Source organism: Zootoca vivipara, chromosome 5 (genome assembly GCF_965207765.1).
Source record: "Zootoca vivipara chromosome 5, rZooViv2.hap1.1, whole genome shotgun sequence".
NCBI classification, from domain to species: Eukaryota; Metazoa; Chordata; class Lepidosauria; order Squamata; family Lacertidae; genus Zootoca; species Zootoca vivipara.
Window position 1 is genome coordinate 32233044 of NC_142588.1, and position 24283 is coordinate 32257326.

The 24283-nt window shown below is 46.4% G+C and overlaps 2 protein-coding genes and 1 pseudogene across 5 annotated transcripts in view; 2 read left to right on the forward strand and 1 right to left on the reverse strand.

Annotated features, from left to right (window-relative positions):
* Positions 1–990, reverse strand: part of RNLS (renalase, FAD dependent amine oxidase) — a 104692-nt gene extending 103702 nt beyond the window's left edge. For all 3 annotated transcript variants that reach the window (XM_035138366.3, XM_035138363.3, XM_035138362.3), the window contains exon 1: positions 861–990. In XM_035138366.3, coding sequence (XP_034994257.2) covers positions 861–981 — 121 coding nt within the window. In that variant the 5' untranslated portion in view covers positions 982–990. The remainder of the gene's footprint in view (positions 1–860) is intronic.
* LOC118096473 (lysosomal acid lipase/cholesteryl ester hydrolase-like) lies at positions 163–22436 on the forward strand. 2 transcript variants are annotated; one of them, XM_088670297.1, is made up of 11 exons: positions 163–380; positions 9274–9325; positions 10618–10730; positions 11286–11409; positions 12840–13038; positions 13326–13435; positions 13747–13883; positions 20616–20762; positions 21276–21347; positions 21438–21506; positions 22111–22436. In XM_088670297.1, the coding sequence occupies exons 3-11, from the start codon at positions 10626–10628 to the stop codon at positions 22342–22344; spliced, it is 1197 nt and encodes a 398-aa protein (XP_088526423.1). In that variant the 5' UTR covers positions 163–380; positions 9274–9325; positions 10618–10625; the 3' UTR covers positions 22345–22436. The 2 variants fall into 2 exon arrangements, with proteins under 2 accessions (XP_088526423.1, XP_034994244.2); XM_035138353.3 differs by lacking the exon at positions 163–380 and adding an exon at positions 8454–8568.
* LOC118096474 (small ubiquitin-related modifier 3 pseudogene) lies at positions 11429–12565 on the forward strand (annotated as a pseudogene).
* Positions 22437–24283: the final 1847 nt, after the last annotated feature.

The window sequence follows — 24283 nt, forward strand, 5'->3', positions numbered from 1 at the left end:
AGCTCAAACCCAGATAAGTGTATCTATAGGATTGCTGCCTAAAGCTGTCTGCTTAGGAATCCGGTTCCAAGTTATAAAGACCCAACAACCCCAGCTTCGTCCGGAAGGGGAATTTTCACCGTGCATATCGGGGGAGAACAGACTTCAGGGCTGTGTGTTTTCCCTCCACCCCAAATCCACTAGCTGCTGCTAGGTGCAAAGGACACGCATTCGTTGGTTGGTTGATTGACAGACTCTCTACAAACCTATAAATATACTGTACCCAAGCGATGTAGAGTGTTAAAACACAACAGCTCTTCCAAACAAAAATCGAGTCCGGGTTAACTCGAGTTTTCTGCGGTCTAATTTGGAAAGCGCGTGCGTCATTTTATTAAACAACGGTGAGTCAGAAATCCTTGACGCTCCCCTGGCAAATCAGCCTGAGATCTATTAGATCCCGATCTATCTTACTCCACGCTTGAGTATAATGCACGCTGCCTTGGAATAAGCCTTGCATGGGAGGACGTATTCTAAAGCCGTGCGCTATGCGTAACGCAATAAACGCATCTACCGCGGGACTCACTCAACTTTTTTATTTTTTTAGTTTAGGACGGCGCTGCAGGGCGGCCACAGACCCTGGCGCAAAATTACCTGCAAGTCCCAAGGAACACGATGGGACTTGCCTCTGTAAACGTGCAAAGGTTTAGGGCGGACACTCTCTGCAGCGTGCTCATGTGGAGAAGCGGAGCTTGGGCGCGTTTATTCCCGGCACCCCTCCTGCCAGCTTTCCCAGATCCCGCAGCCTGCCTTCCCCGTTTGTTTATTTTAATAATTCTTTTACCCGACAGGATCTACTACGGCCGAAGACGAGGGAGACCCACCTGCCCCACGCGCCTTGTCCCACAGCACGATGCGCAGGAGGCGCTGCGGCAGCTCCCTGCGCAAAAGCGCAGCGCACAGGCTGCCCGTCAGCCCCGCGCCCACGATCAGAACCCGCGCCATGGCGGGACCGGCCGGCGGATGGGGGCGGGATCCTCCCCCTCTTCCTGGGTTGCTTGTGCAACCGGGAGGCGGAGCCGACTCGCTGCGGAGCGCCGGCAGAGGGAGATTGCGCCGCTTCCTCGCGAAGGCAGCCGCTGTTGGATAGCTTGTTCCCCGTTCTTGGTGCCACTGCGAGCGCGGAGCTTCCTCAGAGCCGGCCTTCTCGGTGGAGGAGGCAGGAAAAGGACATTACTTAATTTCTCCAAGTTAGGAAGCGTGCATAGGAACCCTGCTTTGTGCAAAAACACACCCCGCTCCCTGTTCAGTTGGATTGCGCACCAGAACCTAATTACATACTTAATTACCGACTCGGGGCCTGCCCAAGACATTTTGGCACCTGGTGTAAACCACAAAAGAGTACCCCGTCTCCCCACAGGGGAAGAAGAGGGGAGTGAAGATCTAAATCGGGAACAAGCAGGGGAATAAAAACATTAGGATCTGCTGCCCCTGTGTATCCTGCCGCCTGAGGTCACCTTGCCTCTCCTTGCCTTATGGGTGGGGGTCCTGGGCAGCCTTGCCTGACTGGAAGGGGAACGAAGAAATGTAATGAAAGATGCATGTGATTTTAAAAAAAGAATACACACACACACAAACACAGAAACATCTTCATATGTAATATTGACACATCTCAATATTAAGAATATTTCACAATACTCAGTATAACATACATTAAAATGTTCCAAGGAAAGTTCACAGCTCAGATGCATTAAGCATGGTCCTTGCTTTGAGATGAGCAAATCACAGTTTGCAGCAGTGCACACGGCAGCTCAGCCATAGCTTACGTTTTCAAATCGGATGGAAGCTGGTTTGAGGGAAAGTGCGTCGAAACAGTAGGCTAGTATTTCTCAAGAAAGTAATAGAATACATATGGATTGTGGCCAATGTTAGGTGTAAAGCCCCCACCCCCTTCCCTTATCTACCGCTCTCCCCCTTTTCCTCCCCAATGTCTCAACAATTGAAACTGATCTGTAAAAATGCTATGAGAGACACTGCCCATGTCTTTGTAAACTGAGAAAACCTTTAATAAAAATAAAAAATTTTAAAAAAAATGTTAGGTGTAAAGGTAAAGGCAAAGGTACCTCTTACCATTAGGTCCAGTCACGGTCGACTGGGTTTGCAGCGCTCATCTCGGTTTACTGGCCAAGGGAGTCGGCGTTTGTCCACAGACAGCTTCCGGGTCAGGTGGCCAGCATGACAAAGCCGCTTCTGGCGAACCAGAGCAGCGCACGGAAACACCGTTTACCTTCCCGTCGGAGCGGTACCTATTTATCTACTTGCACTTGATGTGCTTTTCAACTGCTAGGTTGGCAGGAGCAGGGACCGAACAACGGGAACTCACCCCGTCGCGGGGATTCGAACCGCCGACCTTCTGATCGGCAAGCTCTAGGCTCTGTGGTTTAGACCACAGTGTCACCCACGTCCCTAATGTTAGGTGTACTTAGCTTGAAATATCAGTGGGGGGAGTGCCATGGTTCTGGAGTACATTTCAATGTGCATACAGCCTAGTTTTCATCATATGGTGAAGACAGGATCAGTGCTATAATTTGGCAAGCTAGGCAGTTGCCTAGGGCAGAGACCTCAGAGAGGCGCTGCTTTATACAGATTAGTTTGTGTTATATCTGATAAATTTCTGAAAATATTTTCCTTTTATTTTATATTTGGGATAATTTTATTATTTTTGAAGTAATTCATACATTAGAATTGTTGCAAAAGAAACTTATTTGGCTTGGCAACTATATCAATTGAACATGTCGAAGCACCAGCACTTAGACCTGAAGGAACTAGTGACAGCATTTGCAAAGGAAAATGCATGCAAAGCGAGATTTTGATGTGGCTGAAATTGAGAACAGCTTGGGGTAAAGATGAAGCTCACTCTTTCCTCTGGCCTTGTGACACCCAATTTCTCTGATTCGTTTTTTAAAGCACACCACAATATCACACAGGGCAGGGGTTTGGAAACTGTGGCCTTGCAGATGTTGAACTCCGTACTCGCACCAGCTCCAGCCAACAAGGGCTGTGGTCAGAGATTATGAGATTTGTAGTCTAGCAACCTCTGGGGGGCCACAGGTTCCCTATTCCTAATATAAGAAGAATGTGTGGGATCAGACCAAAGGCCCATCTAATCCAGGATCCTGGCAGCCAACCTATGGCAGCCTGCGGGAAACCCTCAAGATGTGGGCTTAATGTGTAGTGTAAAATATTTCTCAAGTCTGTTTTAATGCTCTGTGGATGACTGCATACAAGACTAAACATCTATACCTGCATTTGTCCTGGAAGGCAACACTTTGTGCTTGGTAATTTATTTATTTTTTAAATTCAACAGTGGTTTATAATAAAAAGTAGGAAGAACTGAGTGACTGAGTTTCCACTTGTGACTCCTAAACACAAGTATTTGGAGGCCTACAGGGCTTTATGCTTCAGAAACCATTTGAAAGCTCCTAAAGAATCTGCTTAGCTATCAGTATTATGTGCACCAAAGTAACTGGTATCAAATAATAGTTACCTGGTTTCTGTTTTTAAGCAAATATTTTTTCAGTGTATTTTTTTTTAACTACAATTGTTGCAAACTGTTCCGATTTAAAAAATAAATAAATTAGCGGTATATAAATATTTCTTAGAAAACAAATAAGTAAATACTGTAGCAAGTTTGAAACTGTGGCATGGAGCAGCTGCAACTTTCAAGGGCTGTTGAAGGCAGCTTATTAAGTACTGAAATCGCTTGCTTTTGTTTGTGCAGAAGTGAATGTCAACCCCATTTCCTTTTCAAAAATGTGTAGATATTAGGGTGATGTTTTTTTTACAACCTCATTTCCCTGTATCATAATTTGATGAGCTTTCATTAAAGATTAGATAAAATCTTACTTTCAAAGAGATTTGATAAAAAAAACACCCCACACACAAAATGATTTTTTAAAAATTATTTATCAGTTTTTGACCATTTTTGAAGTCACTGTAAGCAGATATAAAATTGAACCCAAGCTTTAGAGTCACATGTATACAACATTATATAGGGTCATCAAACACACAAGGAAGCTTTTTTTAGCTGCAATAACAGTATAGACACTGCTAGAGGATGATGTCTTGATTTCAGCAAGGCCTTTGACAAGGTGCCCCATGATATTCTTGTAAAGAAGCTGGTAATATGCGGGCTAGACAATGCTACCATTCAGTGGAAATGTAACCGGCTGACTGACTGAACCCAAAGGGTGCTCATCCATGGCTCCTCCTCATCCTGGAGAGAAGTGACTAGTGGGGTGCCACAGGGTTCTGTCTTGGGCCCAGTCTTATTCAACATCTTTATCAATGACTTGGATGATGGGCTTGAAGGCATCCTGAGCAAGTTTGCAGATGGCACCAAATTGGGAGGGGTGGCTAATACCCCAGAGGACAGGATCACACTTCGAAATGACCTTAACAGATTAGACAACTGGGCCAAAGCAAACAAGATGAATTTTAACAGGGAGAAATGTAAAGTACTACACTTGGGCAAAAAAATGAAAGGCACAAATACAGGATGGGAGACACCTGGCTTGAGAGCAGTACATGTGAAAAGGATCTAGGAGTCTTGGTAGACCACAAACTTGACATGAGTGTGATGCAGCAGCTAAAAAAGCCAATGCAATTCCGGGCTGCATCAGTAGGAGTATAGCATCTAGATCAAGGGAAGTAATAGTACCACTGTATTCTGCTCTGGTCAGACCTCACCTGGAGTACTGTGTCCAGTTCTGGGCACCACAGTTCAAGAAGGATACTGACAAGCTGGAACGTGTCCAGAAGACGGCAACCAAAATGGTCAAAGGCCTGGAAATGATGCCTTATGAGGAATGGCTTAAGGAGCTGGGTATGTTTAGCCTGGAGAAGAGAAGGTTAAGGGGTGATATGATAGCCATGTTCAAATATATAAAAGGATGTCATATAGAAGAGGGAGAAAGGTTGTTTTCTGCTGCTCCAGAGAAGCGGACACGGAGCAATGGATTCAAGCTACAAGAAAGAAGATTCCACCTAAACATTAGGAAGAACTTCCTGACAGTAAGAGCTGTTCGACAGTGGAATTTGCTACCAAGGAGTGTGGTGAAGTCTCCTTCTTTGGAGGTCTTTAAGCAGAGACTTGACAGCCATATGTCAAGAATGCTTTGGTGGTGTTTCCTGCTTGGCAGGGGGTTGGACTGGATGGCCCTTGTGGTATACCCTATTTTGCTAAGAACACTCCCCATTGTGGAATGTGGTGTTGTGTCCAAATTTGATACAAAATATATATAGAATTGTTAATACAATTTTATGAAATGGTATAATGGCATACAAAAAAAAATTTAAACGGTTTGTGCGTAACCTTTTTAATATTTCAATGGAATATACCTCAGTCATTAATAGGCAAAAGTTCATCCATTTGTGCTACAGAAAATAATTTTTGAGAAAAAATATGAAAAAGTCATCACCCTAGTAGATATGCATGCTGGATGTGCAGTAGAAATCCAAAACGTACTTCCTTAGAAACAGGTGAGTGATTATGGATCAAGCTGGTACCCTTTGATTGGGATGGGAGGGAAGTCCGATGCAGTTCACATTTAAGGATGAACCTGCCCTATTTTAACTTTCCCAAACAATGTGCAGACACAGCCACCCTGGGAAATTCAAACTTCTCTGAGCTTTGCTGTGCAGTTCTCCAGCCAAACCATATGTATAAAAATGCACAGCAGGGTAAAATGTGCACATATGCCTATATTAGTGAAAATAACATAAAAAATGCATTATATTACGGGAAACCACTTTGAAGAAGCAGAAGCAGCAGTAATGATGATGATGATAGTGGTGGTGCTGGTGATGTACCCCACCCATCTGACTGCATTCTCCCACCCATTCTGGGAGGCTATTTGTATCTATATTTAGGGAAAGTGCATAGAAAAATGGGTACCGTATATTCCGGCGTATAAGACGACTGGGCGTATAAGATGACCCCCAACTTTCCCAGTTAAAATATAGAGTTTGGGATATACTCGCCGTATAAGAAATACGACCTGGCGTGTAAGACAACCCCCGACTTTTGAAAAGATTTTCCTGGGTTATAAAGTAGTATACGCAGGAATATACAGTATATTAGGAGAGGTGCACACCAAAATGCGGATGAGCATTTGTGAGGACTTTAATTCTCTCCGCCCCACCTTGCAAACTGGTATGCTAATATAGGGAACTGAATTTAAGATTATAAAAATTAGAAATGGAGAAATTGAAATTGACACACTGCCCATAGTTGAAGAGTTTAGATTAGATTAGATTTCAGAAGGACTTGAAAGTGTTTAACTTGGGATATATATCCAATTCCTTTTTTATTATTAGAACTATGCATTGGTTTGTGAAATTTGTATGTATCTATCAGAAGGTCGGCGGTTCGAATCCCTGTGACGGGGTGAGCTCCCGTTGCTCGGTCCCTGCTCCTGTCAACCTAGCAGTTCAAAAGCACGTCAAAGTGCAAGTAGATAAATAGGTACTGCTATAGTGGGAAGGTAAATGGTGTTTCCGTGTGCTGCTCTGGTTCGCCAGAAGCGGCTTTGTCATGCTGCCCACATGACCTGGAAGCTGTACGCCAGCTCCCTTGGCCAATAACGTGAGATGAGCGCCGCAACCCCAGAGTCAGTCACGACTGGACCTAATGGTCAGGGGTCCCTTTACCTTTTTATTGTGAATGAGAAATATTTGTCTCTGTGTGAACTGGTACTATGTACGGCCAGAAGAGGGCAGGCTTATCCTTTGGAATTGCTTTTCACAGTTGCAGCAGCAAATTAGTCGATGCAGTTTAGCTACATCTCCGTACAGACGAAAGTGCTAAGTAACATATATTTATTCTCTCTCTCTCTCTCTGTGTTTTCTATTCTTCAGTGATCTAGCGTATTGATTGTAGAAGTGTATTGATGGCTTTAGAAGCGTATTGATTGTAGAATTTAGGCCCTGTGACACTTGCACACACTTTTCTTATGCTGTCTCTTTAATCACATGCAACAAATTCCTGGTTTGCAGAATTGGGAAAGAGAACCAACTAGGCAAGTGTAGAATAGTGTAGAAACCCAGACTCGCATTGAGGAAGCCAGGGCACTTAAATAAATTTTGGTAAGGTAGACACAGTGGCCTAAAATATCAAGCATGATATAAAAGAAGAACTGAACCTGGCCCTTGGTTCTGACCCAAGTATTAAATGTATATAAAAGCATTGTGATACTAGCAGTTTTCCAAGCGGCAGACCAACTGTGTGTTACAAAGATGTCTACAAGCTTGACATGAAGGCTAGCAACATCAACCCCACCATGTAAGATTCCCATGCAGACAACCGCAGTGCCTGGAGACAGTCAGGTCGTGTATACATGGCAGTGACCAGAAGTGGAACGACTGCATCCGAAGCACCACAACCAGATGCCTTCATTTGCCCCAGCTGCAACAAAACATGTCTCTCCAATATGTCCATCTCTACAGCCACAGCAGGCGCTGCAACCATCCAACAGTTTGACTTCACCCCCAGAGGCGCTCCCCTCCATTGTCGCCTGAGACAGACAACAACATATCTTAAAGACAGCCAGCAGAGGTTTGTTCCAGGTTTTGCAGGTCCAGACAAGAATCTTAGTACCTGAAGACGCACACCCCGGTTGGGCTGGGTTTACTCGATCAAGCTGGGGCTTGGGATGACTTAATCCTTGGCACTACGGTTGCTCCTCCTCTGTGTTGCTGCCTGCTGGACCTCACCAGCCCCAACCCCTAAAGTCTATGACCTGAAATGGTGTAGTGATGGATAGGTGGCAGAAGAGCAAGAAAGCCACACAGACTGGGCCAAGTCAAGTCAGTTTATTGTGTGTTAGCAGACAGCCATTCTACACATGAAAACAACAACAAAAGTACTGTATTATTATTATTATTATTATTATTATTATTATTATTAAAATTTACATTTCTGCTTCTTAATTTTTAAGTTTGATAGCACAGATTTTTTTGAAGCAGGAAATATAGATATTCTGAAGTATATACTATATCAGACAGCAGAAAACAAGTCTTTGCTAGGGATCAGCTTCTTTTCTGTGATCTTAACAATGGGTAAATATACCTGCAATTATTTCTAAGATCACTTATAAAAAGGGCATTCATGAATTGTATCTTCTATTGACACAACCACAAGCTCTGTCCTTCTTAGGAATTCCTTTGTTCCAGCCCATTCAATCTGCTAGTGGAAGGACATTTAATCTTGCCTATGCGAAGGCTACCCCCATTTTGACATTTGGTAGGTGTGGCCATTGCAGCTGGATTCTTAATTTTTTTAAAAAAACTGACTTAGCTGATTTTGCTTAGCAGCAGCAGCTGTTTACTGCTCTGGCTGAACCTTTGCTTCTTCTCCCCCCCCCCCTTTTTAAAAAGTGCTTTGTACATGGTGCAAAGGTAATAGTCCAATGCTATGTCTGATGTGGCAGTCAGTTGTAGGGATGCAACTTGGCAGTGCACTGAATGCTAGTGCCTGGGCTAGGCAGATGTCTGACCTTACTGGCACATCCTTATCCCACCAGTTGCCCACAGGTAAGAACAGGGGGAAACCCTCGCAGAGTTTCCCCATTCCACTGAAAGATCACCACAAGGCTGTGCTTTTGAAACAGCATGATTTACAGATTTCTTCATTCTCTTATTTATACAAACCCTGCTTTTTTAAGATTAGCTTTAAGATTAATGTTAACCCTCAAATTAACTTTAAGATTAACATTAACCTTGTTTGACAAAAGCTTTCTAAATAGCCTTTGGAAGCCAACAATTAATTGGCTGTCCAAACTTAATTTGCCTAGCTGTTTCACAATAGCTTAGGAAAGCACGCAAGTGCTCTGATTTATGAGCTAACCTTTTCATGAAGGTTAACTGGGACCCTGTAAAGATGTTAGCTAGATGTATCATTTTTTAAAAGTGTACATAAATATTTTTGGGGAGGAGGAAAGGGGGATGTGAGCAGAACCGACTCAAGTGGTTTCTTAAACTGTAAGAAGATCTTATCTCAAGTGGCTTGTTGTCTTTTGATAGCCAAGACAGTGTCACAGTTATTTACGTGACCCCTGCATTTTTCTCCCCTCCCTACTCCCTGAGCTCCGCAGTTTATATATTGGAAAGGCTCAGAAAACAAAAGACACAGTTTATTCTAAACGGCATGTAGTGAGAGAACTGTGGCTGCTTTTTACCATCTTAAATGTTTTAGCTCTGCCCTTCATTAGGTTTACTTGTGTTTTCTGACTTTTGCAGGTGCTGCTGTTTTTTTGCAGTCGAACCATTTCAAAGCATCAGATCTTCAGAGGTAAGGTTCTCAGAACTGTCCAGGGTGCGTATAAGTGTGTATACGGTTAGATCTAAGGTGTTTTTAATACTAGATGTATCTTTCACCCACAAGGTATACAGCACATGGATTCTGCTGATATAGGTGTAGAAGAAGATGTCCTCTCACTACACAGAGAGGGGTAGATTGACAGAAAACTGATGGTCGCTGCCTATTGCAGAAGAGAGACCTTTGATATATAATGTGGGAAATGTATATGGATGGAGAAAACTTGAGTTGCAGCAGTAGCCATGTTTCACACAAGGGCCAAACGACATAGTACGTTTAGCTCCATATCTGTGCCTCTAAATGCAGGGCTGGTTTGTTTTCCATAGATTGTCAGCATAGGGACCCTGATGCAGATAGGGACCCTAGCATGGTGTTAGGGTGACTTTAACCTACCTGCTGCAGTCCTGGTTTGACCACCCAACCGACCCCTCAGTGCCTGCAATCTGCATTGAGGAAAATAACCCTCTTATTTTCACATCAATGGGAACTTACCGTATTTTTTCCTATTGCTGGCACATAAGGTCTGATCTGGTTTGCTGCTGTGTAGGGGGGCGGCACTGTGGGACGTGGGTGGCGCTGTGGGTTAAACCACAGAGCCTAGGGCTTGCCGATCAGAAGGTCGGCGGTTCGAATCCCTGTGACGGGGTGAGCTCCCGTTGCTCGGTCCCTGCTCCGGCCAACCTAGCAGTTCAAAAGCACGTCAAAGTGCAAGTAGATAAATAGGAACCGCTACAGCGGGAAGGTAAACAGCGTTTCCATGTGCTGCTCTGGTTTGCTAGAAGTGGCTTTGTCATGCTGGCCACATGACCTGGAAGCTGTACGCCAGCTCCCTCGGCCAATAACGTGAGATGAGCGCGCAACCCCAGAGTCGGTCACGACTGGACCTAATGGTCAGGGGTCCCTTTACCTTTTTTTTAGGGGGGAAGGGCTGAAACCTAAAGGCACAGATATGCAGCTAATGTAACATGTTATTTGACGGGAAGCGCTTTATTTTTGTTATTGCAGAAGGGGACCTTTATATGTGGCCAACATTGCAATGCTTCTTATCTGCTGAGTGCTGATTTCTGTCCACGGCGGTGCTCCGACAAGCAGTTAATTCACTTCTTTCTTTGAAAACACTGTTGACTTACCTGAAGGGCAATGACCCGATGAAAGATGCTGTGCTAATCATTTTAGAAGCCCTGAGTACGAATAACATTGACGCATGCGAAGTTAGCTCAAACTCATCAAATTTGGGTGTGCTAATTAAGATCCATTCCCAACAGGCAAACAGATGATGTCGTGGGCTTCCATTCTCATCTGCTTGGTTTATGGCTCTGCGTTAGCTCATGGACTTATTGGGGATAGATCGGTTGATCATGAAGCCACCTTAAATGCGGTAAGTTAATGTAAAGCGGGGAATGTTCCCCAAGACACAGAATGAGAAAAGCCCATTAGGGGTTCAGTTAAATGGGTTCAGCCCACAAAATGTGTGACCTGTTCTCTGCCAAACATCATTCGATACTGATTGAGCTTGGATCTACTCCAGGGGACACACTAGCTGGAAAGCTTCCAGGGGCCACAATGATTATTAATCGTTGGAAAAAGAGAAGCATCCCTAAAACAAAACGTTATGAGAGATGGGTGAGGGCCAGATTCTCACTACCATTGTTCTATACAAAGAGGATGAGGAAGATTCTTTTCTTCCCCGCTCCCCATACATGGTATGCTCCTTTCCTGCCTCGCACAACATTGTCAAAGATGTGAGAGGAAGTGAAAAAGAAGGGAGTTCATGGGCAAAGGCGTGCTCTCGTTCACATGGCTGTGTCTGGATTTTACTACCCCTCCAGTCCCTCTGAGCTGTGACAGAATATATTTACAATACTTACTTGTTCTAGCAGAGCCTTTTAAAGCTTCTCAAACTGATTTTAAAATATTGTGTGGGTCCCTGTAGAAAGAGCTCATCCAGTATTGGGAATACCCTGCTGAGGAACATGACGTCACGACAGATGATGGCTATATACTTACCGTCTTCAGAATCCCACATGGCAGAGCTGACAGCCCGGACCCAAGCGCGGGTTTGTACTATAAATTCTTATTTGCTTGATTTCCATTAAGACTTAACAATGCTTAAGAATTAGTACGCTTTTAAGGAGGGAATCATTTCCCCCCTCCCTTCAATCTGTGTATAAATATCTTGTTTGCCTTCTGAATTTTAAAATGGCTCAACCTTCCTCTGCTCCCCACTCCAACTCATCTGACCCTTCTCTGTGCATGTCTGGGGCACTGAAAGTGGGGTTAAAAATTAGAGCGGCACCACTGCTACTGGGGGCAGGTTAGCTCAGGTAGAGCATGTCAAACTATTTGCAGCCAGTAGTTACAATAGACATGCAGACTTTTCTGGGTATGTATTTAGCAATAGATCCACAATCTAATCTAGCAGCAAATGATATATTACAGGACAAAAGTTACTGTTGAGTGGTGATGTAAAAAATAATCAGTTTCGATTATGACCTGCATTCATTGCATTCAGCACTGTTTCCATTCTGCAGTTCAGCTTCTGACAAAACTAAGTTATTCCTCTCACAGTCTTCTGGCAGAATTTTACATAATTACAGAGGTAATCATTTTATTGTTATGTTATTCCACACCATATATTTAAATGCAAGCAAATGCAAGTCGTGTGTGTGTGTGTGTGTGTGTGTGTGTGTGTGTGTGTTAATCAATTACAAAACCTTTTTGGACTAAAAACAACAGCAAATACCAATTGTATTTGCTGGATTGATTTCTGCTCTGGACATGGGACTAAGAAGTGAACACCAACAATTTCTGCTTCCGTTTCCTATAGAATCCTCCGACATCCTTGTCTTTGAGCTGGCCAAAGTTCAAAGATAATGATGGGAGAGCAGAAAGTGTGTGGGAGAGGAGGGGGCTCCAAGAGGACTGGCTCCTTGCGAGGTCCCTGCCTGACGTGACACCATGTCCGAGGAGAAGCCCAAGAAAGGAGTAAAAAAACGGAGAATGGCCATATCAATTTAAAAGTAAAACAAAACGGCACACACCACTAAGTAAGCTTATGAAGGCCTATTGTAAGAGACAGGGTTTGTCAATGATTAGTCAGATTAGTCAGACTTGATGAAACCAATTAATGAAACAGACACACCTGCACAGTTGGAAATGGAAGATGAGGATACTATCGATGCGTTTCAACAGTAGACGGGTGGCATGTGCTAAATATCCTGTCCTTTTAGGAAGAGGAATGTAAAATTTCAACTCACTTTAGCATCTGTCCTTGGATGTGCTATTAAATAGTAAACAAATGAACTTGCCAATCATACAGGAATCTTCTCATGTTCTGAAGACATTTATCCAAATTCTTTCCCTGTCCCTGATATATTGCATGTTCAAGTTGAAGCTGCACCTGTGGAAAATTACTGCATCATACAAATGGGCCCAGTCAAAGCATCCCCCAGATTGTTCAGCACCCCTCTCTTTTCATTTCTTTCAGGGCCAAGGCCAGTAGTATTTCTGCAGCATGGCTTGCTTGTAGACGCTGCGAACTGGTTCCAAAATCTTCCTCATAACAGCCTGGCTTTCATGCTAGCTGATGCTGGCTATGATGTTTGGCTAGGAAACAGCCGAGGGAACAACTGGTCCAGAAGACATCACATTCTTTCACCCAGATCACCAAAGTTCTGGGAATTCAGGTAGCCTGATTGTTTGGCAGCAGCATTCCTGTCCCAGCTATACAGCTCTCATTAAAGGCAGCCCCACATTGGAGAATGCATTGATCATGTCAGCATCTATTGTGTTGAAAAAATTATAACGTTAGGCCCTCTTTTCTCAGTAACCTCAGAGTATCTGCAGTTACTGAGCACAGCACAAATGGGAAGATAGTAGTCCTGACATAACTGTCTGGAATTAAAAGAGTCTGGAAGGTCCTTTGTTATCCCCATGAAGCCAGCCTAACGTGGATAGTATTTTTTCCCTCCAGCTTTGATCAGATGGCAAAATATGACCTTCCAGCAGCTATAGATTATGTTCTGCAGAAAACTGGGCAGGAACAACTGTTTTACATTGGCCATTCACAAGGAACCACCATGGGTAAGTTCAAAAGCATGAAACTTATTTCCAAATGGGCAAGCCTAGAATTGCAACCTATTTAAAGATGCCTATTTACAGTCACTCTGCATATCCACATGCAGTGAAATATGAAGTTATAGATGACAATTTTGCTAAACCTGTTTGCTTGTAGTTGTGCGATGGGTGAGGTGTGGGGTCCTGGCTTTGCTTTGCCCCTAGATGCTAAAATGTCAACAAACCAGTTCTTCAAGTTTACCATTAACCCCTACCCCCCACGTATTTCCTTTCTTTGACGACAAAACCTGTTCCTCTCTCCTCTTTCTTCCCCACAGCTTTTATAGCTTTTTCTACCAATCCTAAACTGGCTGCGAAAATCAAGCTGTACATTGCCTTGGGTCCTGTTGCCACAGTTAAACATGCTAGAACTCCTCTGGCAAAGCTCTCGCTGCTTCATGAAGTGCAAATCAAGGTATGGAGTTCTTGTGAGTGTTCACTATACAGATCCAGAGCGGAATACCCTGTAGTGGTAAACAATTTGGTGCTGCTGCGGCCTAAGAACCACAAGAGCAACTCCTTTAGCACTGTGTGACGCCTGACAGGCCGGGCATCAACACCTGACGTGGGTTGGGCAAGCATTGGAGCTGACGCCAGCCTCTTTTTCCTTCTGTGGCCTGGCGCTGTGAAGTGAAGCATGGCGGCAGTCATAGTATCGGGTGGCTAGAGCTGCAGTGCCTTCACCGCAGCTGCCCATTTCCTCGGCTGCCTGCCACTGCCAACACCCATCCCTCGGTAAGCTTTCCACAACCGGGAGGCTGTGGAAGGGGACCACCAGAGGGCACTTTGGCAAGGCCCTTATCAAACCTTGCAGTGGCCCTATGAAAAAAGTACATCAGTGGACAACTTTGCCATGTAAACTAGGCAGACCGCTGGTTTAACTCAGCACTGGCTATAAGTTTTTGACTTGAGGGCCACATTTACTCATGGCCAAGCCTCCGTGGGGGGGGGGGGCATGCCAACAGGGGTTGTGGACAGCAGTGGGTGTGGCCACCTCACACTCTTGCTCACACACTTATCACATGCACACACAGGATACACAGTGCATGTCAGCTGAGAAGGAGGAAGATTGCTTCCTCGCACTCCAGCAAATGATCTATCTGCTGAGCAGGGAGGGGATTATTTACATCTCCCTTGGGGTGCATTCTGTCTGCTTTACATCTTGCCCCCCCTTGCTCCTGCCACTCTTGGTCTTTACCTTTTCAGGACTTTAGGATTGTCCTTCATATATGATGTACGATTACTTTAGATTTTACCGCATTACACTGGATGTTGTTTTAATATTGTACAAATGTTTGCATTTTCATTTGCACTGGGATCCATGTGCAGATGCCTTTACAAAATTTTAATAAATCAGTAGATAATATAGTCGATTATAAGGGCCAGGAGCGTAGGAAGATAGGGGCGGTGGGGGTGGTGCGCCCCGAGTGACGCGATCCCAGGGGCGCCATCGCTGCTGCCTGCCCCACTCCAAAACATGCGCCCTGCCCCTGTGCGCGGCACCCTGCCCCAGAACGCGTGCCACGTCATTGCACATAGCGCCACCACCCCAAAACGCGTGCCATGTCATTGCGCATGGTGTGCCCTGCCCCCAGAATGTGCGCCACGTCACTGGGGGCAGCGTGCCTGTTCTCCACCCCTGGTGGCAGAGCATGAAGCTCCACCGCTGATAAGGGCTCTCTTAAGGCCCACATTTCATTGCATTCCAATAGTACTTAAACTAGAGACATTTGCCATGCAGAGCAGTGTCCGTGCCTGTCCTATCTTAAAAAAGGTAAAGGTAAAGGGGCCCCTGACCATTAGGTCCAGTCGTGACTGACTCTGGGGTTGCGCGCTTGAAATGTACTCGGAGTCGAGAGTGAATTTCATGCTCTTTATTCAGCTCATAGTCATCAAGGAGAAGAGGAGAAGAAGAATGGCTCTTTTCCCAAAACCATCTGCTTATATACATTATTTACACAATGGGCCTTGCGTGATTGGCTACTTCAGGGCTACACCTGTGGGCCAATTATATTGTGGATTGACTTCTGCCTGCAGCCTGATTGGCTGCTCCTACAGGCCAATCAGGTAGCAGATTCGCTTCTGCCAGCCGCCTGATTGGCTGCTCCAGCAGGCCAATCAGGTTGCGGATTCACTTCCACCTGGAGTTGGATTGGGTAGCTCCCGCTGATTCTGAATCCTATTGTTCTAGGATTCAGCTCAGTACATAACACCCCTCCCCTCTAAGTTCCAGTCCTGCCCGGGAAGTTGCATTCGTAGTCCCCAAGGTCTGCTGGCCGCCTCCGTGTGCGTTGTGGCCTGGGGTGTTCCTTGGTCAGGGGTTCTGGTTCTGGCTCGTGTTCCGAGGCTGCTGGCTGTGCCGGGGCTGTCTGGTCTGGCGCCACTGAACCACTAGGTTGTGGCTCTGGTTCCGGTGTCCTTCCAGCCTCGGGGCGCCCCTCTGTGCCTACTGCTTCTGCTTCCCCTGCCCACCCCTCTCGCTCTACAGGCCTCACTGCCCTGCTGTCCCCTTGGGACCCCTCTGTCCCGCTCTCCTCCCGGGTTCCTCCTGGGAATCGTCGCCGTAGCTGGTCGCAGTGGCGGCGCCAACATTGCCCCCCTTCCGTTAGTACCTCGTACGACACGGGACCGGTCACCTTGGTGACTGTGGCGGGTACCCATGCTGGGCCTGCCCCAAAATTCTTTGCGTACACTGCGTCCTGGGCCACAAATGTCCGGGGGTTCCTGCCTTTCCCCACCACTACCTCATCCTGAGCTCTGTCGGGGTGAAGTCGGTCCAGTCTAGTTGCAAGGCGCCGGCCCATTAGTAGTTCAGCTGGGCTCCGGCCCGTCGTTGTGCTTGGGGTGCTGTGCTGTGCTAGAAGAAATGCGGCAAGGCGGTATTCCCAGTCCCCTTGTGTCATGCGGCGGAGGCTGTCCTTGGTGGTCCGCACCATGCGCTCCGCTTGGCCATTGGTGGCAGGGTGGAATGGTGCTGAGCGGATGTGGCGGATGGCGTTCTGCGCTGTGAAGGTCTGGAACTCCTCTGACGTGAATGCGGTTCCATTGTCCGAGACGAGGGTGTCAGGGAGCCCGTGGGTTGCAAAAAGCTTACGTAGTACCCGGATGGCTGCCGCCGTAGAAGTGGACGGTACCAGTGCGACCTCCAGCCATTTGGTGTAGGAATCCACCACTATGAAGAATGTTTTTCCCTGGAAGGGGCCAGCGAAGTCCACGTGCAAGCGTGACCATGGATGTCGGGCGGACTCCCAGGGCTGGACTGGGGCCCTTGGGGGATCCGGGCGGGATTCTTGGCAGGTCTTGCAGTGTTGGACCCAGGCCTCTATCTCTCTGTCAATCCCCGGCCACCACACATAACTCCTGGCAAGGGCCTTCATCCTCACTACCCCTGGGTGTGTCTCGTGTAGGGCTGTAAGGACCCTTTTGCGGAGGGGCTGGGGAACAACAACCCTGCTTCCCCATAACAGGCACCCCTTGTGGGCCGACAGTTCATGTTTGCGGTTTGTGTAGCCGGCGAATTCTGGCCCGGGGCTGCTGCTGGGCCATCCTCGCCACACCCAGTCCAGGACCCGGGAGATGACCCTATCTTTTGTGGAATGGTGCGCAACTTCTTGTGCCTGAATGGGTCGGTCGGGAAGCAGCTCCAGGGTCATAACCTCTTGCGCAGGCGCTGGGTCGGGGCCTGTTTCTGGTAGTGGTAGCCTGCTGAGGGCGTCTGCGTGGCCCATCGCCTTCCCAGGGCGGTGGATTAGTGCATACTGGTAGCCGGCAAGGAAAATTGACCACCTGAGGACACGTGGAGACAACACTTGGGGGGTCTGCTTCTCGGGGGCAAACAGGCCAAGCAATGGCTTGTGGTCAGTCACTATGGTAAAGGGCCGCCCGTACAAGAAATCATGGAATTTTTTTACGCCCTTCACGATTGCCAGACCCTCCTTGTCAATCTGTGAGTAGTTTCGTTCGGCTGCAGCAAGAGTCTGGGAGAAGTATGCCACCGGCACCTCTCTTCCATCCGGGAGTTGGTGTCCCAGGACAGCGCCGATGCCATAGGGAGAGGCGTCGCATGCCAGCACCACTGGCAGCCTCTCGTCGAAGTGTGCCAAGACCAAGTTCGAGACGAGCAAGTCCTTGACTGCCTGGAATGCGGCCCTTTGTCGCTGGCCCCACACCCAAGGGGCCCTTTTATCTAGGAGTCTGTGTAGGGGCTCCGCTACCGCTGCCTTATGGGGAAGGAAGGCATGGTAAAAGTTCAATAGTCCCAAGAATGACTGAAGTTCGGGCTTGCTCTTGGGCGCTGGGGCCTCACAAATGGCCCGTACCTTGTCACCGGTTGGATGGACCCCTTCTGCGTCCACCTTAAATCCCAGAAAGTCCACCTGCGGCACTCCCAGTAAACACTTTTCCCGCTTCACCTTGAGGCCCGCCGTCTGGAAACGGTGCAGGACGGAGCGGAGGCGGTCCTCAAATTCCTCTGGTGTGGGCCCGGCGATCAGTACATCATCGAAGAAAGGGGTGACGCCAGGAATCCCTTTAAGGAGAGAGTCCATTAAATTCTGGAATATGCCTGGTGCCACGCTAACGCCAAATTGCAGCCGCTTTACTCTGAATGCCCCTCTGTGCGTCACAATCGTCTGAGCCTCTGCTGTGGCTTCGTCCACAGGCAACTGTTGATACGCTTGGGCCAAGTCCAGTTTGCCAAAGATTTTTGACCCAGCCAGGGTGGCGAGGACATGGCTGACCACTGGCACTGGGTATGCATGGGCCGTGAGAGCCTTGTTTATGGTGCATTTGTAGTCTGCACAGATGCGGACCGAACCGTTAGGCTTGACGGGTGTGACAATTGGAGTTTCCCAGGGGGCGTTGGGCACCGGCTCCAGCACTCCTTGCTCCACGAGCCGGTCCAATTCCTCGTCTATGCGGGGTTTCAGGGCGAACGGGACCCGGCGGGCCTTGTGCCTGATGGGTCGTACAGCGGGGTCTAGCTGTAGGGCAATGGGGGGTCCTGTATATCGTCCCAATGCCCCATCGAAAACCCCTGGAAACTCTTTGCATATGGCGTCCACGTCCACTTGTAAGCTAGTGCGGTTCACCCCGGTAACGGCTAGCCCCAGAGGTCCAAACCATGCCAGTCCCAGTAAGCTAACGTAGGGGCCCTTAACTACCAGCAAGTCCAATTGTTGCTTTCGCCCTCGATATTGCACCCTGAAGGTCCCCACCCCCATTGTAGGGACCTTACGTTTCTGGAAGTCCCGGAGGGTGAATGGGGCCGGCCTTAGTTTGGGACCCCCATTAGGGCACAGTTCCCTTAATGTTCGGGCCGAGATTATGGATAGAGTTGAACCCGTGTCCAGCTCCATGCGGCATGGGGCTCCCTCTATCTGTACCTCTATATAAATTTTCTCTGTGCTGGGATGGGGCAACTGGAATACCTGGTAGTCCGTGATCTCCGTCGAGTTGCCTTGGTGCATGGTGCCGTGTGACCTGGGGCTCCTGGGTCGGTCATCTGATGCTTGTCGACGGGTGAGTCGAGCCCGACACACCCGGGCGATGTGTCCCAATTTTCTGCACTGCCTGCACTCTGCGTTGCGGAAACGACAGGTCCTCCTCTCGTGGTTCTCCCCGCAGCTTGCACAGTTCCCTCCTTCTCGTCGAGGCTGCTGTGGTGTGTGTGCTGCTTGAGTGCGCCGCTGTACTCGGTGTACTTCCTCCCTGTCAGATTCGGATTCGTCGGTGAGGTCTTCGTGGTAGACCCTCGGTTGGGATGGCGGGGCCGGTCGTGCCTCTTGCGTTGACCTCTCGGCGGCTTCGGTTTCCAGGGCTTCCTCCAGAGCAATCTGGAACGTGAGGTCTTTTTTGGCGTAGAGGCGTCGTTGCAACATCTCGTCCCTCAGGCCACCGACGAGGCGGTCACGAAGCATGTTCTCCAACTCTGAGAAGTTGCATAGCCGGGCGGCTTGGCGGAGGGAGGTCACAAACCCAGTTATGGTTTCCCCCGGGGCTTGCCGCTTTGCGTAGAAGGCATTTCGGCAAGCTACCACCGAGGGCTGTGGTGAGAAGTGCTCCTTCAGCCGTTCCATTATTGTTTTGTAAGAGACGGTAGCGACATCTCTAGGTGCAAGGAGAGCCCGGGCGATTTCAAACGTCTCCTCTCCACAGACGCTGAAGAATGTCGCCCTCTTCATGGCATCGTTGGTGACTTCTTTCGCTTGCAGGAGGAAGTTGAAACGGGCGGCGTACCCTTCCCAGTCTCCTGATGCTGGTTTGAATGGCGGGAAGCTGCTGTCGGTTGCCATTCTGGGTTCCTTGGGTCCTGGAGCTGAAGCCTGGATGCACAGTGCGATGCAGCGGTGCAGCAGGTGGCGGTGCTGCGGTGCAGTGCGTGGTGGCGGTCAGCTCAGCAGGATCCCACCTTCGTCGCCAGTGAAATGTACTCTGAGTCGAGAGTGAATTTCATGCTCTTTATTCAGCTCATAGTCATCAAGGAGAAGAGGAGAAGAAGAATGGCTCTTTTCCCAAAACCATCTGCTTATATACAGTATTTACACAATGGGCCTTGCGTGATTGGCTACTTCAGGGCTACACCTGTGGGCCAATTATATTGTGGATTGACTTCTGCCTGCAGCCTGATTGGCTGCTCCTACAGGCCAATCAGGTAGCAGATTCGCTTCTGCCAGCCGCCTGATTGGCTGCTCCAGCAGGCCAATCAGGTTGCGGATTCACTTCCACCTGGAGTTGGATTGGGTAGCTCCCGCTGATTCTGAATCCTATTGTTCTAGGATTCAGCTCAGTACATAACAGCGCTCATCTCACATTATTGGCCGAGGGAGCCGGCGTATAGCTTCCAGGTCATGTGGCCAGCATGACAAAGCCGCTTCTGGCAAAGCAGAGCAGCACATGGAAACTCTGTTTACCTTCCCGCTGTAGCGGTTCCTATTTATCTACTTGCATTTTGATGTGCTTTCGAACTGCTAGGTTGGCAGGAGCTGAGACCAAGCAACGGGAGCTCACCCCGTCACAGGGATTCCAACCGCCGACCTATCTTAAGTGCTTATAATTTGGGACTTTTTAGATCATATTATCATTCTACAGAACTGGAATAATGAGGATTCCATATCCTTAACACAAGTGTCACTTTGAAATTTTGCAGGCCATGTTTGGAATGAAAGAATTTTTACCAAAAACTTTTTTTGGTTCTTCGATTGCTGCTGAATTTTGCAGCCGAAACTTATTGGCCCCCATTTGTGGCAACCTCCTGTTCATATTGTGTGGATTTAATGAGAAGAACCTAAACCTGGTGAGTAGAATTTTTTAATATATGCTTTGCTGCATTCCCAAGACCATCTGTTCTGTCTACTTTCTCCTCCTGAATCACATGTATTAGGAAAAGCAACGGCCACACTCAAGCATGGACCACTTAAGGACCAGGGAAGGAGCCTGAACATAGATGGTGCCTGGCTTGGATAAACAGAGACACATTATCTGTCTGGTTCTGTCTAAACCAGGGACCTCCGGTCATCCAGATATTGGACTACAATTCCCATGATTCCTGACCTTTGAACACACTGTCTGAGGCTGATGGGAGTCCAACAATGTTCACTAGGTTCCCCATACACTGGTCTAAGCAGTCAAGGCAAGAAGGGAACAAACTGTGACTATACACAAAAATTCAGCTGTCGCCAGGCCACAGTTCTATACTTCACTGCATGCACATTTAGCTAATCCTATAAATATTGTTATTCTGAATCACATGTTTAATCTTTTCTATACCTCGCTGGGTTTGTGAAAAAGAAGCTATTTTATCTTTCAGAGCCGAGTAGATGTGTATGCAGCCCAAGCCCCATCTGGAACATCTGTGCAGAATATGATCCATTGGAAGCAGGTATGAGCCACTGGAAATATTAACCTCCCCCTCTCCCATTGTTCCTTTTCCTGACACGTGTGTACATTTGAGATTCTTTTCTATCTGCAGAGCGTCCTTAGTGGTAAACTCCAAGCTTATGATTATGGATTGTTTGACAACCTAGCTCGTTATAACAAGGTAAAGCGTTTTCCAAGTTTTTTTAGATTTTGTTCTAAAATGGGAAAAAAATAATACCAAAAGTTTGCAAATGCCCTTACTATCTCCACCACCCTTAAAGCATTGAATACCATGCTGTATTTATTCTAAAAAGCAACTGACAGGTGACAGTGAGGCAGGGGTGAGACAGCAAAAGAAAGAAAGTAGGTTGTGCAAGAGAGTAAGCCGGCTTACACTGCCTGATGAAGCCAGGTTCAGTGATTAAAACATTGCAGTGATTAAAATTAATTAAAAAATAATAATGTTCTGTACCTTTTACTAAACAACAATAGCATAACAAGCTAGTTAAAAAATGCTACAGGTTCTTAAACTCTTTTTTGTTTATTGTTATTTTAACTTTGCAGAAGTATTAGATTATTGTTGTTAACTCTTCTTATTGATTTTTTTAAAAAATTCCTTTTGTAAACCATATTTAGGGTTCTTCTTATTTAACAGTGCATACTTTTAATGAAATATTTATTTACATTTCTTCCCCCTACCCTTACACATAAAAAATGGACAAAACTTTGCTAAAATCTTATTCTGTTTCATTTGAGCTCATTTTCTCTTTCAATCTTTTTTAAAGGTTCAACCTCCTGAATACAATATAAGGGATATGAATGTAACAACAATAGTCTGGAGCGGTGGAAACGATTGGCTTTCTGGCCCTGAGGATGTCGATGTGTTAATCCCCAAGATCAAAAACCTCCTTTACCACAAATCTATTCCTGAGTGGAATCATCTGGATTTTGTGTATGGTCTTGATGCTGCCGATCGAATGTATTATAAAATCATTGAGAATTTAAAAGAGAACCTTTAAGGAAACGTGTCTCTTGAAATAGAAACAAAGTCCCTTTGCTTTCCTGATTGTCTGATTTTTTAAAATAAAAAATAAACTAATACTTTATAAAACTTTCTCATAGTATTACTGTACCCAGTACATTTCACCCCACCTCAGATTTAAATGCACATCAGTCAAATTGGATTTGATAAATATATTACCAAATTTATACATCACCCAGGACATTTCTGATTATTATTATTATTATTATTATTATTATTATTATTATTATTTTATTTATTGAATTTATATATAGCCAAGGGTCACAGAATAAAATCAAGATATAAAACCACATAATAACTAATAAAAATAAAAACAAGAACCCAATAGCCCCCCCCCAATAACCACACAATTTAAAAGAGCATAGGATGTAAATCACGTCAACCAAAGGCCTGGTTAAAAAGGAACGTTTTTGCCTGGTGCCTAAAGGTGTATAATGAAGGTGCCAGGTGAACTTCCCTGGGGAGAGCCACTGCAGAGAAGGCCCCGTTCTCGTGTTGCCACCCTCCGGACCTCTCGAGGAGGAGGCACATGAAGAAGGGCCTCAGGAGATGATATCAGGGTCTGATATCTCCTGCCCTGCCCTGCTGAATTCTACCTGAAAATCATGGAGAATGGCCTTTTCTGTGGTGGTTCCCTATTTATGAAATGCTCTCACCAGTTGGGGCTTGCCTGGCACCACCACCAAATATCTTTAGGCACCAAGCAAAAGCTTTCCACTATTTTATTGCAATATTGTGTGCCACCTCATATTAAGTTCGAGAGCCAAGGTGCCACTGTATACAACCTGAGCCTATGAGGGAGGGGTCCACAGCTTCCATACCCAAAAGGGGTCTTGTTTCTCCCTTGGATTCTTGGATTCAAACGTAAATCAAACATTGCTCTCCAGCATCGCTCTCTCTCTCTCTCTCCAGCTTGCTGTTTTACCTCAAGGTCACATCACTCCGCTCTCAACACTTGTCTTTTGACTTTTTGTCAGTTGAGGGAAAGGATGGGCAGCCAGACTATCACTTCAACACAGAAAGTTAACCTGGCTTATATTTTAACACTTGCTGGATCCAGGCTTAGAATGACACGAAGCCTAGTCCCCAACCCACACTGTCAAACTCATGACAGTATCAATGTGGTATTATTATTATTATTATTATTATTATTATTGTTGTTGTTGTTGTTGTTGTTGTTGTTGTTGTTGTTGTTTGGTTGCTAGGTTGTAAGTTGCTTTGGGTTGCCCTGGGCAACATAAAGCAACTAACAAATGTAATAATTAAAAAATATTTATAGCACTGGAGACAGTCACTCTACTGGAGCAAAAGCACTAGCATAGTTTGTAAACATGCATGAGCTGCCTAAATTGTGGTTTTGTTAATTCTCCTTGACCTCTCAGCAGCTTTTGATGCCATCAGCCATGGTCTCCTTCTGGAGCGGCTGTCTGAGTTTACAAATGGGTGGCACCACTTTGTGGTGGTTCCAGTCTTATGTGGATGGTTGTTTCCAGAGAGAGATGCTTGGAGAGTGTTCTTTGAGCCTGTGGAGCCTTCAGTGTGTGGTTGGTGTGGGCAGAAGGCAGTTTAAAGACCTCTCTTCCAACGCCTATCTAAATTATACGTATCTTTCGTCCCTCAACTCCCAAGCTGATAATGGATCATTTCATGCCATTCCATCTGTGTCAGGCTACAGATATACAAAACTGCCCACAAATTGTGCGCTTCTTCCATCTTTTGGTTTCAGGACCTGACACATTGTTTTGTTTCCCATTCTTCATTTCTACCTATTTTCTTTTCCTTCCTTCCTTTTTTCTTTTTCTTTCTCTTTAAAAAACAAAACAAAACCAGAAATAAGTTCATTTGCAGAAATTCCTGCTATGCAGGCTATAAAATCCAGCACCACTTAAGCACTTGAAAAAATAAAATAAAAATGC